This window comes from Nipponia nippon, unplaced genomic scaffold, assembly GCF_047370975.1.
Source record: "Nipponia nippon isolate SJK-2023a ecotype South Korea unplaced genomic scaffold, ASM4737097v1 scaffold_11, whole genome shotgun sequence".
Taxonomy (NCBI): Eukaryota; Metazoa; Chordata; class Aves; order Pelecaniformes; family Threskiornithidae; genus Nipponia; species Nipponia nippon.
In genome coordinates, this window is record NW_028262302.1 from 5,316,367 (window position 1) to 5,328,433 (window position 12,067).

The 12,067-nt window shown below is 41.9% G+C and overlaps 1 protein-coding gene and 1 long non-coding RNA gene across 3 annotated transcripts in view; one reads left to right on the forward strand and one right to left on the reverse strand.

The window, feature by feature from the left end:
- The window catches only part of MIA2 (MIA SH3 domain ER export factor 2), a 42,854-nt gene that overhangs the window by 4,833 nt on the left and 25,954 nt on the right, over positions 1–12,067 (forward strand). The window contains exons 2-8 of one of the 2 annotated variants that reach the window (XM_087747247.1): positions 1,017–1,150; positions 2,469–2,555; positions 2,900–4,046; positions 8,039–8,257; positions 8,392–8,489; positions 9,746–10,099; positions 11,802–11,933. In XM_087747247.1, the coding sequence (XP_087603373.1) occupies positions 1,022–1,150; positions 2,469–2,555; positions 2,900–4,046; positions 8,039–8,257; positions 8,392–8,489; positions 9,746–10,099; positions 11,802–11,933 (2,166 nt within the window). In that variant the 5' untranslated portion in view covers positions 1,017–1,021. The remainder of the gene's footprint in view (positions 1–1,016; positions 1,151–2,468; positions 2,556–2,899; positions 4,047–8,038; positions 8,258–8,391; positions 8,490–9,745; positions 10,100–11,801; positions 11,934–12,067) is intronic. The other variant, XM_009474465.2, reaches the window with a different exon arrangement.
- LOC148056810 (uncharacterized) lies at positions 141–10,050 on the reverse strand. The gene is made up of 4 exons (XR_015702238.1): positions 9,916–10,050; positions 3,302–3,494; positions 1,489–2,187; positions 141–444 (listed from the first exon to the last, which is right to left on the reverse strand). It is a non-coding gene; the product is annotated as an uncharacterized LOC148056810 (long non-coding RNA).

A 12,067-nucleotide genomic window follows, 5' to 3' on the forward strand; every position in this document is an offset into this window, starting at 1 on the left:
TTGTTACAAAAGACACTGTTAATATATCCTCTTCACTTATTTTTTCTTCTTTAACGTGAAGTAAGAGCAGTAACTAGTTCTGGAGTTCCTGGGGCAATAAATAGCTCTGCAGGAGGCAAAGCCACTGAATCACAAGTGGGCAGCGATAAATAATGCCCCATTTATTATCCATCGATTACCATTGTGAAACCTGACATAATCATAGGTAGTTGAAGCTGTTTCTAAGCTGTCTCCGTTGGTTTGGCAGCCTTAGTTGTTGCACTTTCAATGTGGATAGCTTGTCCTGAAGTGGAAGGGACCTTAGATTGCCTCTGCTGATGGATCTTTATTTTCCTGGGGAGCCATCCTGACTTCAGTGGGTCCTGGATGCTCCGAGATGTCTGTCTTTGTGGAAGAGCATGTGGAATGGGCTCCAAACTGACCAGAGCACATCAGTAGTGGTTTCTGTGGGGAGACAGGGGTGGAGACAAAGAGAATTTAAAGTCATTCAAATTGAATTGGAAACTTTGTTTTTGACAATGTGTTTAAGGTTTATATTGCTTAAACTTACCTATTTTCTTCGTAAGATAAATGTATTCAAAATAGAGAACAAAATCCCTGAAATAATTACTAGGTTTAACTTAGAATTGATAACATATACAATTATAAATAAGCCTAGGAAATATTTTTTAGCTGGTTAGGTCTGGCTTTAGTAGTTGAACGTGCTAATTTGCCACACACATTTCAGCATTGAAAGCTTGGCTGAATAAGGACTGAAAAATGCCCATACAGGACAAGAGCTTTTCTCCTTGATGTCTGTAGTAAATAGGAAAGAGAACAGGATAGGGCTGCTTTTTGCATTAGTTGCTTTCCACTTGATGATATAAATGGATTAGTATCATAACAAAGCACGTATTGATGTATTAACAAACATTTGAATGTGTTTATATATATCAGACTTCTTCAGTAACGTATCTGACTTCAGGTAAAATGGCTGCTATACTTATTCGTTTCTTTTTTTCTACATACTATTCCAGCGGCAATGAGCAGAGTTCAAGCCACTACAGACTACTTAGGGCCTGACTGCCGGTATCTTAACTTCAAAACAGGGGAAGAGATAATAGTATACTCCAAACTTTCAAGGAAAAATGAAAACTTGTGGACAGGAAGCGTGAGTACCTCAATCTGAAAGACTTTCCCCATAAATAATTCAGATAGATAGTATAATAAGAGCGTGATAACTGCAGTCGGCTTGCTTCTAGGGATCTGCCATCTCTTCTGTAATATTAACCAGTCGTGAATCAATATAGTATTTGGGAGATGGGTCATTATTACTATCTTTCTATAGAAAGGGAAAATCGAATCTTGGCAAAGATCACTCATGGAGAAACAAAGTCAGGATCAGAATCCCAGTTTCCTGTCGTCTCCTTCATCTGATCATTTGGCTATAATGATTTCATCTGGTTCCCTTAAAAACATTCAGGTCTATCAGGTCAGGTACATACTTACAGGTCTGTGGGTAAGAAGGTTTTACAGTTGCTTAATCAGTGATCCAGTATTGGGACCAGACCTCACAGTTCAGTGCTCAAGGAAAGTTCCCAGAGAAGTTATCAAGCGTATTTAATGATTTGGAACAACTGACAATGTAGTTATGTTGTAGCTAAGAAGGAATAGATGCATTGATCCAAATCCAACTGCTAGTAAAACTGTATAAGTGCTTCAAAACCAGAAGATATTGGTAAACTTTTTTTTTATTGGTAGATGATCTGTCACATTTATTGTTTAAGAGAAATTCTGTCTTCCTTTTTTTCATCCAAGAGTATCTTTGCAGGTACCTCACTCTTCCTTGCTTTCCAAGACGTATTCCTCCATTAAAGGCTACGTGCAATGGTTTGACGTAAAGCTGGTGGCGGGTTTCTTGGTCAGACTGACCCTTACTCGATTCTTTTGGGCATTATCATCAACGTATTTTCTGTAGTGTTGCCATCTTCATTGCCATTTTCTCTTCAGCTGCAGCTGGCCTCATACCTGAATTTCATATCCTACTTCTCTTGTAACTTATTATGGGCCATTAGTTATTAAGGCACAATTTTTCTCCCGCTTCAGTTAATGGAAAATTTGCAGCCAATTTTAGTAGGAGCTGGCTGAGGCCATCTGTGCACACAACACTGTCTTCAGTTGCAGCAGTGTTAAGGCTGCTGGTCGGTTCTGCAAAAACACACATTTAGAAAAATAATACAGAAAATAATAGTATGGAGTAATATACTTCCCCTTGCTTTCTGAAATGGCAAAGGGAACACTTTTGTGAAGGAAAAATAAACCAGTACCTTTTGACCAAACAAAATGAAGGGGGTAGGAGGCAGTCCTATAAACTTCTTGTCTATTCATACTTTTCTAGCATATATGCAAGCACCTAACATATTTATCACTGAAGTTTAAATGCTCTCATTCCTTTTTTTTTTCTTTTTTCTTTTTTTTTTTTTTTACAGAAAGGAAAGGATTTTGGCTATTTCCCAAAAGATGCTGTGAAGGTTGAGGAAGTTTTTATTTTAGAAGAAGTCGAAGTGCTCACTAAGGTAAACCAGCATCACCAGATTTTCCAATGTAGTTCACAGCAGCTGAAAATCTAATACCCAGTTAGAAATTCAAGTGTCGATACATATTTTATTTCAGATAATTCAAAACATGTTGGTTTTTTTTCATTATTGCTCCATTTACATGTTTACTGTCCTCCAAACTAATTTTTATCTAATAAATGATATAGAACCATTAGGAATGATATAATTACAGTCCTTTGTGTGAAGTTATACACACGTATAACTACACAGAAAGAAAGAGAATGAAGATACATCGCTGTGCTACACAGTGGTGTAGAAAATTACACAGGAAAACATTTTAAAAGTCTATATTATTCTTTTAGGAAACTGATTTCCTTTGTCTTCATGGAGATAAGTACGCTTTTGAAAATGAAGATAGCGCATTACATGATCACAACAAAGAAAGTGAATATTCATCATCTGATGCAGAATCAAAGCTGCAGGAAAATGAACTCTTAAAACATTCAAGAGACTCCATGCAAAAGGAAGAAAGAGTTGAATCGGTTTCTGAAAATGATTCCAAGGAACCTCACACTGAGGAGGAGTCTGCAAGCAAAAAGTTGGTTAGAAAAGATGATACTGAAGAGCCACAAAGGCAAAACACTCTCCCGCCAGAACCCATTCCAACCCAGTCTAGTTGGATTGCAGGATGGTTCACCACAGGAAGTAAAAACAATGAAGAGCCCTTAAAAGCCGTTACTGAATCTTTAGAAGAAAATACATACCGAGGCAGAAAAATAGTGGTAACTGCTGAAAATGACATTCAGGAGCCAAATGAGGAGGAGGAACAAGAAGCCCCATCATCTGCTTGGTTTCAAGGTGGACTGACGGACTTTCTGTATTTTGGTGAAGAGAATGTGGATGCTGGTTTGGCATCAGAAGAAGATGATCCACAAATCCATGATGTTTCTGCTGTGCCTGGACATTCCAATGACGAACAAGAAACAGCAGGCACAGAGTTACTGACAGAAGAAGAAAAGAGCGAAAGCCAAGAATCCAAATCAAATTGGTTTAATTTGGGTTTAAGTAACGTTCTTAATTTTGGCCGTGCTGAGAAAGATACAATTGCTGTGGAAGACCAGCAAAGCAGAGAAACAGAGGATGAAGCAAATAAGAATGAAGAAGTGCAGACTTTAGACCAGAAAGAATCACCCATAGACAAAGAATCAAAGGAGACAGTTGAAGCAGTGACAGATAAAGAAGATGAAGAGAATTATGCACAAGAAATAATAGATTCAAAGAGTAACATGCCAAATCCCGGGGAGATAGCAGCAAGTGTGCGTACTCTTAATGGCACCAAAAGCACCTCAAATAGCATAGAATCATATTTTGATATACTAACAGGTGGCAAAGAGAAGCCAATTGAACCTTACAGTTCAGAAGAAGACTTGGTATCAGAAAGCCAACTACTGAAAAACACTGAAGCTAAAAAGAGAAATCAGGAGTCAGAAAGCAAACATCGCCAGTCAGGTTGGTATACAAATCTCTCTAATAGCTTTATTAGTTATAATATGGACACATATGATAATCACCAGGGACATGAATCAATCGCATCAGATCAGATTGCTTCTTCTCCTAGCCCACCTCAGAACTGTGATCCCTCAGACACAAAACATACAGACCAAAGTCCTGACATAGCTGAAGAACAGAGCCATTTCTTCTCTTTTAGTCATTTTGCAGACATACTGAAGTTTTGGAGTTCAACAGCCAAAGAAGAGCAAGCGCAGAGTTTGCAAGATGATGTGTTTTTTAGTGAAGAAACCCCTCAAACTGAAAATGATGAGGAAACATTACAAGGAAATAACAACAGACCAATGAAAGTACAAGTCGATCAGAGAGTTAGTGAGGAGCTGTCTGAAAAAGGTGAGGGTGCAATCCCAGAAAGCAATCTGTTTTCCTCGCTAGCTGTGCAAAATAAGGAACGCAGTAATGAAAAAGCAAAACGTTTTGTCAAATTAGTTAGCGATAGTGATGCTTCACAGATTTTATCTGTTGAAACACTAGCACAACCTGAAGTATCTCAAAGACAGTATGTACCCTTCTTTAGTTATTCCAATGCTGAAGAACGTGTTTCTAAGAGTAGCGAAAGTCAGGAAAACACCAGTATAAAAGGTTATTGTAATGACACTGTCTCCAAAGATTCTCTATATTTACCTTCAAAATTAAATTTTGAAAATACAGTGGAAATTGGAACTCATCTGCAGGGAAAATAAAAAATGGGAAGAGTTGAAACAGTGCAAAAAGAACAAAATAACCTGAACACTTGTATTCAAGAACCTGGAAATTCAGAAAACAAATTACTGAGTTATGGGGAACTACCAGGCACTGCAGATAATCATCTGGGCATCAAGAAGACCCCATGTGACAGTGAACCGAGTCTTACTCTGGAAAGATGTGAGAAAGGCAAACCAGTCGAATGCTGTGACACAGAACAAGCTTCAGCATCGAAAAGCCAGTTCAAAATGGATGGTGAAGTAAAAGAGAAAATTCACAAACCAGAGAATAAAAATGACCCGCTGGGTTTTTAAGAAAACAACATCAAATATTTCAGTCAGGATATTTTTAATGATGAACAGGATCAGAAATCTGAGGAGTCTCAAGAATTTACTCCAGATCAACCTTTCTCTCCTCACCCCTCATCTAGTGGCTTCAGTTTAACAGGTACCAAAACTTCCAAAGAAATTGGTCACTTGGAAGACATACGGAGTTTCAGAATGGAAGGTAAAAACTGCTTGCTGAGAACAGAGAAACTAAGCTTCCATAATGAAAAAAGGCCTCAGTATAAGCCTTGGCAAAGTACTATGGGGAAAAGAAACTGAGGGCACCTCAAATCAGAACGAATCAGGTAACAGTAATGCAGATAAGTCCAAAGAGAATGATTTCTCTCTTCAGCTGGCAGTGCAAAATAACAAACAGGGCAGCGGAGGAAAAAAAACAAACATCATCTACCAGATTAGTAAAAGATAGGACAACACTTGATGCTCCTGCTGATAGCTTGTCAGGAGAGAAGATACAAACTGAACAAATTCCTATGAACATGCAACATCATCAGAAAGGTGAAGCAGAAATAACACGGGAAGATTCCTGTTCCCAGCATGAGCTTCTGGTACCAGAGAATGGGTCAGAGGACAGTCCTAATCCAGATCTTAGAAAGAAATATAAAAATCACATGTGATATCGTAAAAGAAGATTCTTCTGTATCATCAGATTTAGGCCCATCAATTCAAGCCATTATAACAGTGCAAGATACAAAACCAGAGAAAACGAATCTGAGTTTTGGAAGGCATCATCAAACACTACTTCAACAGGCACAGTAATACCAAGTCTTCAGATGAATCCAAGTCAAAAAAAAAAATTTATAAAGAAAATTTATTGACAGTAAAAGCAACGGAGCAGTCGTGATATTAGTCTGACGACTGTGAAATTTTACCCTAGAAGCCCTCTAAAATAGAAGAAAATTTTAAAGAAAAAAAAAATTAGCATTACAGTTAGTGTCTCCTAGAACCCTCAAACTAGAAAGCCAGACTGCTATTAAAAAAAAAAAAAACCAGATTAATTAAATTCCGGCAACCTGGGATTGCTCAGAAACCTGGCTGATAAAGTGTACGTTGAAAAAGAAGATACTGTTGTAACTGAAAGGATGGATAATACTGAAAAATTAATTGCTGCTACTAAAACAAGATAGGAGAGGGAAAGAAAAAAAGAAATAATCTGAAAATCAGAGAGAGTAAAATTCCAGAAATATAAATCCTAGAAATGATATTCTAACAGAAATGGTTCCAGGTAGTAGTTTTACCAGACCATCAGGGTTCTTTGCAAATACATTTAGTAAAACTAACAATTAAGCCTGTACAAAAATAGTCTGAGGATACATGTTTTGTTAAAAAACAACAACAACAAAAAAACAAAACCAAATGAAAATAGGGATGACACTAGGACTAGCAGAATTAAATACTACGCTGAGGAATGAGATGGAGTTAAAAGAAAAGGAATCTGAACAAGAAAAAGATACTACTAAATCTGTAGAAGGTGCAGAAAATTATGAAATCACTTTAGAAATCATGCAAGATAAATTTGAGGAAGGACAGCTTGGCGTTTTGGAAAAAATACTGCTGCAGAATCCAGCGAAAACAAGGAAATTGACAAGATCACAGTAGGGCAGATAGAGTTCATGTCCCAAAAAGCAAGCAAAACCAGGCAAATATTGTATGATAAATACTCAAATTTACCGAAGCCATAGATTACATTCCAACAATTTTATTTAAGGTTAAAACAAGGTGTTAAGCAACCCGTAGAGCATCTCTGTAAGGGAAGCAAACTGATGCAGCTGCACCAGCAACTTGAAAAGATTCATCATGAAATCACAGCTTACTCATGTAAAGACAATGTTATGCGGAGGAAACGAGCGATGGTGTCTGCACAAAAGGGGCACAATTTGGATGTTGGGCAGGAAAAATGTATGGAAAAAAGGAACATTCTTCTAGAGCTGCCAGAGCTTTTGTCTGCTATAACAATTCAGTGTGCAGCCCAAACCGCAGCTAAAGGTACTAGACTAATGCTTCACTCACAGCGATTTAGCAAGAACAAAATATGCTTGCTTTGAGGGAAAAAAATACAATAGACACAACACTGTCTCCTTCTGGTGATTTAAAATCATAGAGCTATTAACTCACAGTAGTTAATGCCTGATTTATGATATTCTGAGGATCTGATAATACAGATTGAATGAATATAGTGGTAACAGTTTAAGAGCCAGTTAGTTACTCTTCCTGACTTTTGATTATCGGACTATTTGTGATGGGTATCTTTGGCCAGCAGTGCTTGAAGCATAGAATTAAAAATTAATCAATTTGTAATTTTTTTTTCTACATGGGTAAGCAAGGTGTGGGTGTTTTGAAAGCGGGATTTTATTTGCTTCAGGAAACTTACTGCAAGTCACTGAAACTGAGGCAGCTAGGTGCCTTCAGTCATACTTCTGCATGAACATGCCTGTGGTTTCTTTTATTTTGCAGTGAAGTTTGTTATCTTGTGGGAAGCTGGTAATCTTTAATCCTACATGCCATTTTTAATTGTTCTTTTTGTAAAGCTTTTCCCAGTTGTAATTGGATATAATGTAAGAAAGAGACCTGCTAATCCTGAACAGGGAATCTATAGGCTAACTATCAAAACCAAGCATATTTTTTCCTGAACATTGATTTTAACTACATCACCAGTTTTGCTTAAAGCTCTATACTCCAAACTCTGTTCTGAGACCATTATTTAAACCAGTATTTCTTAAATCATACATCTGTAGCACATTTTTACTCTGATGTAGCACTCTAGTGTTAGGCTTTAAGTTGAAGAAAATAAAAACCACCCAACAAATTCTCTATAGAGGTTAATATCTTATAAAAGTGTGTGTGTGTGTCTCTAAGTCGAATGCTCTGAAAATAAGCATGATTTCCCTTCACAATTATTTGCAGGACTAGGCAGCAGAAGAAAGCTACTAGAAGAAACGCCAGAGAAGGAATATGAAATGAATGCACCTGTAGACAGTGAATGCGACAGTGACCAACATTCAAAAGGAATAGCGATTCCTCCAGTAAATCCTGAAGAAAAAATGGACAGTTCAGTAGTTGACTCTCCATTTGATGTCAAAAAGCCTTTCTCAGATGCCATCCAGAACTACGTTCCAAGTAACGGTAAGTGTTAAGTGTCTTAATTTTAAGGAAAATAATTTCGCAATCTTAAAAAAAAAAATTAATTGGAATTATATTAAGTTGACAATTGCAATGTAAAACCTTTTTTTTTTTTTTCCCCCTTATGAACAAACCAGGAGGCTGGATATATCAGATACTTCTGTGCTTGAATGCTCTTGAGATCAGGGAATCGATCAAATCTGCATTTTCAGCAGTGACACGTATTATCAAAAAGGTAAGAATTTTTTATGTGATCTGTTGTTGACATTAGTGCAAAATTAAGCCAGTTATTGGTTATGATGTTCTGCAATGAAGCTCCTAAAAAAAGAAAGAAAGAAAAAACAGATCCTTTTAAAGAAACCCTCTGCAGTCCCCTTGCTTCTGGGGGTACCTGATTCTAAATGAAATAGAGATTAAACAAGAAAATGTCAGGTTAGCTGCTGTTCATCTGGCTCTGTTGTCTGCACTGCAGAATCGGATGAATTTAGTGTGGGTTTTTTTTGTTGTTGTTGTTTGGTTTTTTTTACACAACAGCCAGGAAACACCTCAGTGGTGAAAATATCAGCATTTGGGGCTTGCTTGTTTGTTTCTTTTTAAATGAAACTTATAGCTCCCTCTAGTTCCCGTGACAGTACTGATTAAATTTGCTTGGACTTGGAAAGTTTGGGTTAGGATGAGTAAAATAATCAGAATACTTCCATTGTTTCTAAAAAGTAATTTCAAAGCGTTGATTTCCCAATATTCCCATACTTCATAATTGCATAAGAAATACTTCTCTAAGCAAATATATAAAATACAAAATGGGATTACGATTGCTATGGGGAGGTCTTAAATATCAAAAAGTAGTGACAGAGTGAAGGTTGACCGTACTGGACATAACTGCACAAGAAACAATGCTGCCAGAGAAATGCGAGAAAAGGTAGATGGTGTTGCACTGTCCTCTCTCCACAGAAGAGTAATATCAAGTAAAGTGGTATATGGTAAACTGCATTTATTTTGGTACTTTGGTTTAACTTTGTTTAGATTGGGTAACTGAAGGTTAAGAACCACATAAATTTGTTCCTGATTTCCAGTGCACTTAAATAGATTCTGGCTAAATTGCAGCCTAGAAGAAAACAGAAGGGCTTTGCTTTTTCTTCTCATGAAGAAGACTGGATTCCTATGCTCATTGATAGTTCACTGCTACGGCCAAACTCATTCTTTTATTGTTTGATACAGCTGAAAAAGCTGCTTCCACCTTCTACCTGTCAGGGTCTCTTAGGTGGTACCAGTTCCACAGGCAAGTCACTCACCTCACATTGTGAAAACTGAGTTAGCATACGTTAAAAAAAAAAAAAAAAAGTGTAGTTAAGTACATGTAAAAAAATTAAGAAAAAAATATAATACAGAAATAGAATTAGTCCTAGCGAACGAGATGAAAAAGAACCCATTGCCGTGCGGCGCTGCAGCTACCCGCTTCTCCCATCTTCCCCGACACCTGCGTACCGGCAGCCCCGGTACGATCAATTTTTAACAAAAAAGCCTCAGCTGCAGAGCCCTCGTCCCGGCGCCGCGGGACGCCTCCGGCGCAGAGGGCGGCCGCGGCCCCGGCCCCGGCCCCGGCCCCGGCCCCGGCGGCAGCCGCCTTGCGCAAGAGCGGGAGGCCGCGGCCGCCGACCCACCTGTCGCCCTCCCCCGCCCGGCAAATGTCAGCGGCGGCTCCCTCTTCGGGACGGCGGGCGGCGAGGTGGCGTGTCCCCCGGCTCCAGCCGGGCCCTTCCCGAGGAGCCCAGCCCGGGCCGTTTTATTTTTGGGAAGAGCGCCGCGGCAGGGCTGCCGATGGAGACAGCGGGCGCCAAGGGGGAGGTGAGTTTCCCGGCGAGTAACCCTGAGGAGCAACAGGAGGGGGTTCGCGGGCAGCGGGGCCGCGCCAGTACCGGAGGCCGGGGGGGCGGCGGCGGGCGCACGCTGAGGGGGGCCGCCGGTCCTTCCCGCCCGCGGGCCTGATGCGGGAGAGGTGCCGGAGACCTGCGGCGCCCTGGGCCCGCAGCACCGCCCGGCCCAGAGCCGCCGAGTGCCCCCCGCGCTGGGAGGGCGCGGAGAGGGGCCCCCGGCGCTGCACCTGCCCCTCGGCCCCGCAACTCGGAGCCGCGTCCGGAGGCAGCCCCGCTCTCGGCCGAGGCGGGGCGGTCAGGCCCGGGGCCCGCCGCCGCGCTCCCACCTCCCCCGGCAATGGTATCTCCCGCTCCGTCCCCCCGGCGGTGGTGTTGCGCCCCCGTTCCTGCCGCGGTGGTACAGCCCGCCGCCGCCCCCCTCAGGCTCCCCTGGCTGCTCCCACCTGTGCCCGCGCTGTTCCCGCCCCCCCTGCCCGCGGCAGCAGTGGTTCCCCCCCCCCCGGGGCAGTGGTACAGGCCGGTTGTCAAGCGGCGGGCCGGAAGGGGCCGCGCGGCGCTGGGCCGGCGCCGCCGCTGCCCGCGGTAAGATGGCTGCCGGCGGCCGCGGGGATGCTTTGGACGTCGCCACCGCCAGCCTGTGGCTGGGCCTGCGGGAGAGCGCGCAGCGCTACTGCGGGTTGGCCTTGGAGGGGGCGCGCAGGGTGAGTGCGGGACCCGCCTCCGCCCGGGGCCGGCTCCGGCGGACCCCCGCGAGGGCCGCGGTCCTGTTTCCGCAGCGTTGGGGGAAACGGCGCTGCCAGGGGTGGCGAGGGGCTCGGGTCTGAGAGAACCGGCCCCGCACCGGAGCGCACGGCGTAGAGCCGGGCTGTGCCTGGCCGGCGTGCGGCGGGGCCCGGCAGCCTGCCCAGAGCCGGCGGGGGACCGGGACCCCGGGCCCGGCGGGTCCTGCTGAGGCTGTCCGTTCCTTCGAGAGTAACAGAGGTCTCAGAAAGCCGAAGCAGCGAAGGGAGGGCGCCCTGATTCCGCACACACGCGCGCCCACCCCGCTTGGCCTGAGGTGGGGGTCGTCTGGCCGTTCTCTTCAAGAAATGGAGATGAAGGCTTTCCTGCACGGTAACGCGTTCTTAAACACAGGTCGCACGTAGCAAACGTGAGCTACGTTGGGCAGGTTATATTTTTGAGAAAATAGTGATACCCGTTTACAAATAAAATGCGAGCGTATTTAAATGTTTAAAACGTTTGAAAATATTGACTCTGTTCAGTACGTTATTTTAGCGTGAAGTTGGTTCAGCAGGTTTTTCTAGAAGACAAATCTTCTACAGGTAATTAATAAAATACTTATTAGTATTGATTCTTCTAACAGTGAAATGTGTAGACAATTCAAAGGAGAATTTACCGTAATTGATAGGTTCAGAAGAAAAAGTTTTCAGAGCTTTATCTAGCTGTCATCATATCTTGTTGGAACTTTTCTTATTTTTTTTCTTCGCTTGGTAAATGTGTAATTTAAAAATCAAAGGCTTCTGTTAACCGTTTTTGTAGAGTTTTGGAAAAAAAATAGATGTACAAGCCTGTTACAAGCCTTAGAAGGAAACTAATCAACATGTAGTGTTTATTTCTGTTGAAAATATCAATCTCTTTTCCTTTAGATGAAGCTTTTTACTTTATTTTTTCAGGCTGTGGCTTCACTGCCTGAAGATATGAGACCTGGTCCCAATCTGTATGGTTTCCCGTGGGAAATAGTCATTTGCGCTGGCATTGTTGGAGCCTTCACAATTCTCTTGTTCCTGTATAGAAGTTATCAATCAGTAAGTGTTCAAATTACATGCAGATATGTAGAGTGCATTAATGGTTTTAACTGAATGGTTTGAATTGAAATTGTTATTCTATTCAAGATGTATAATGCTTCAGAGTTTTAAATTGTGATTGAATTTAGAATCCC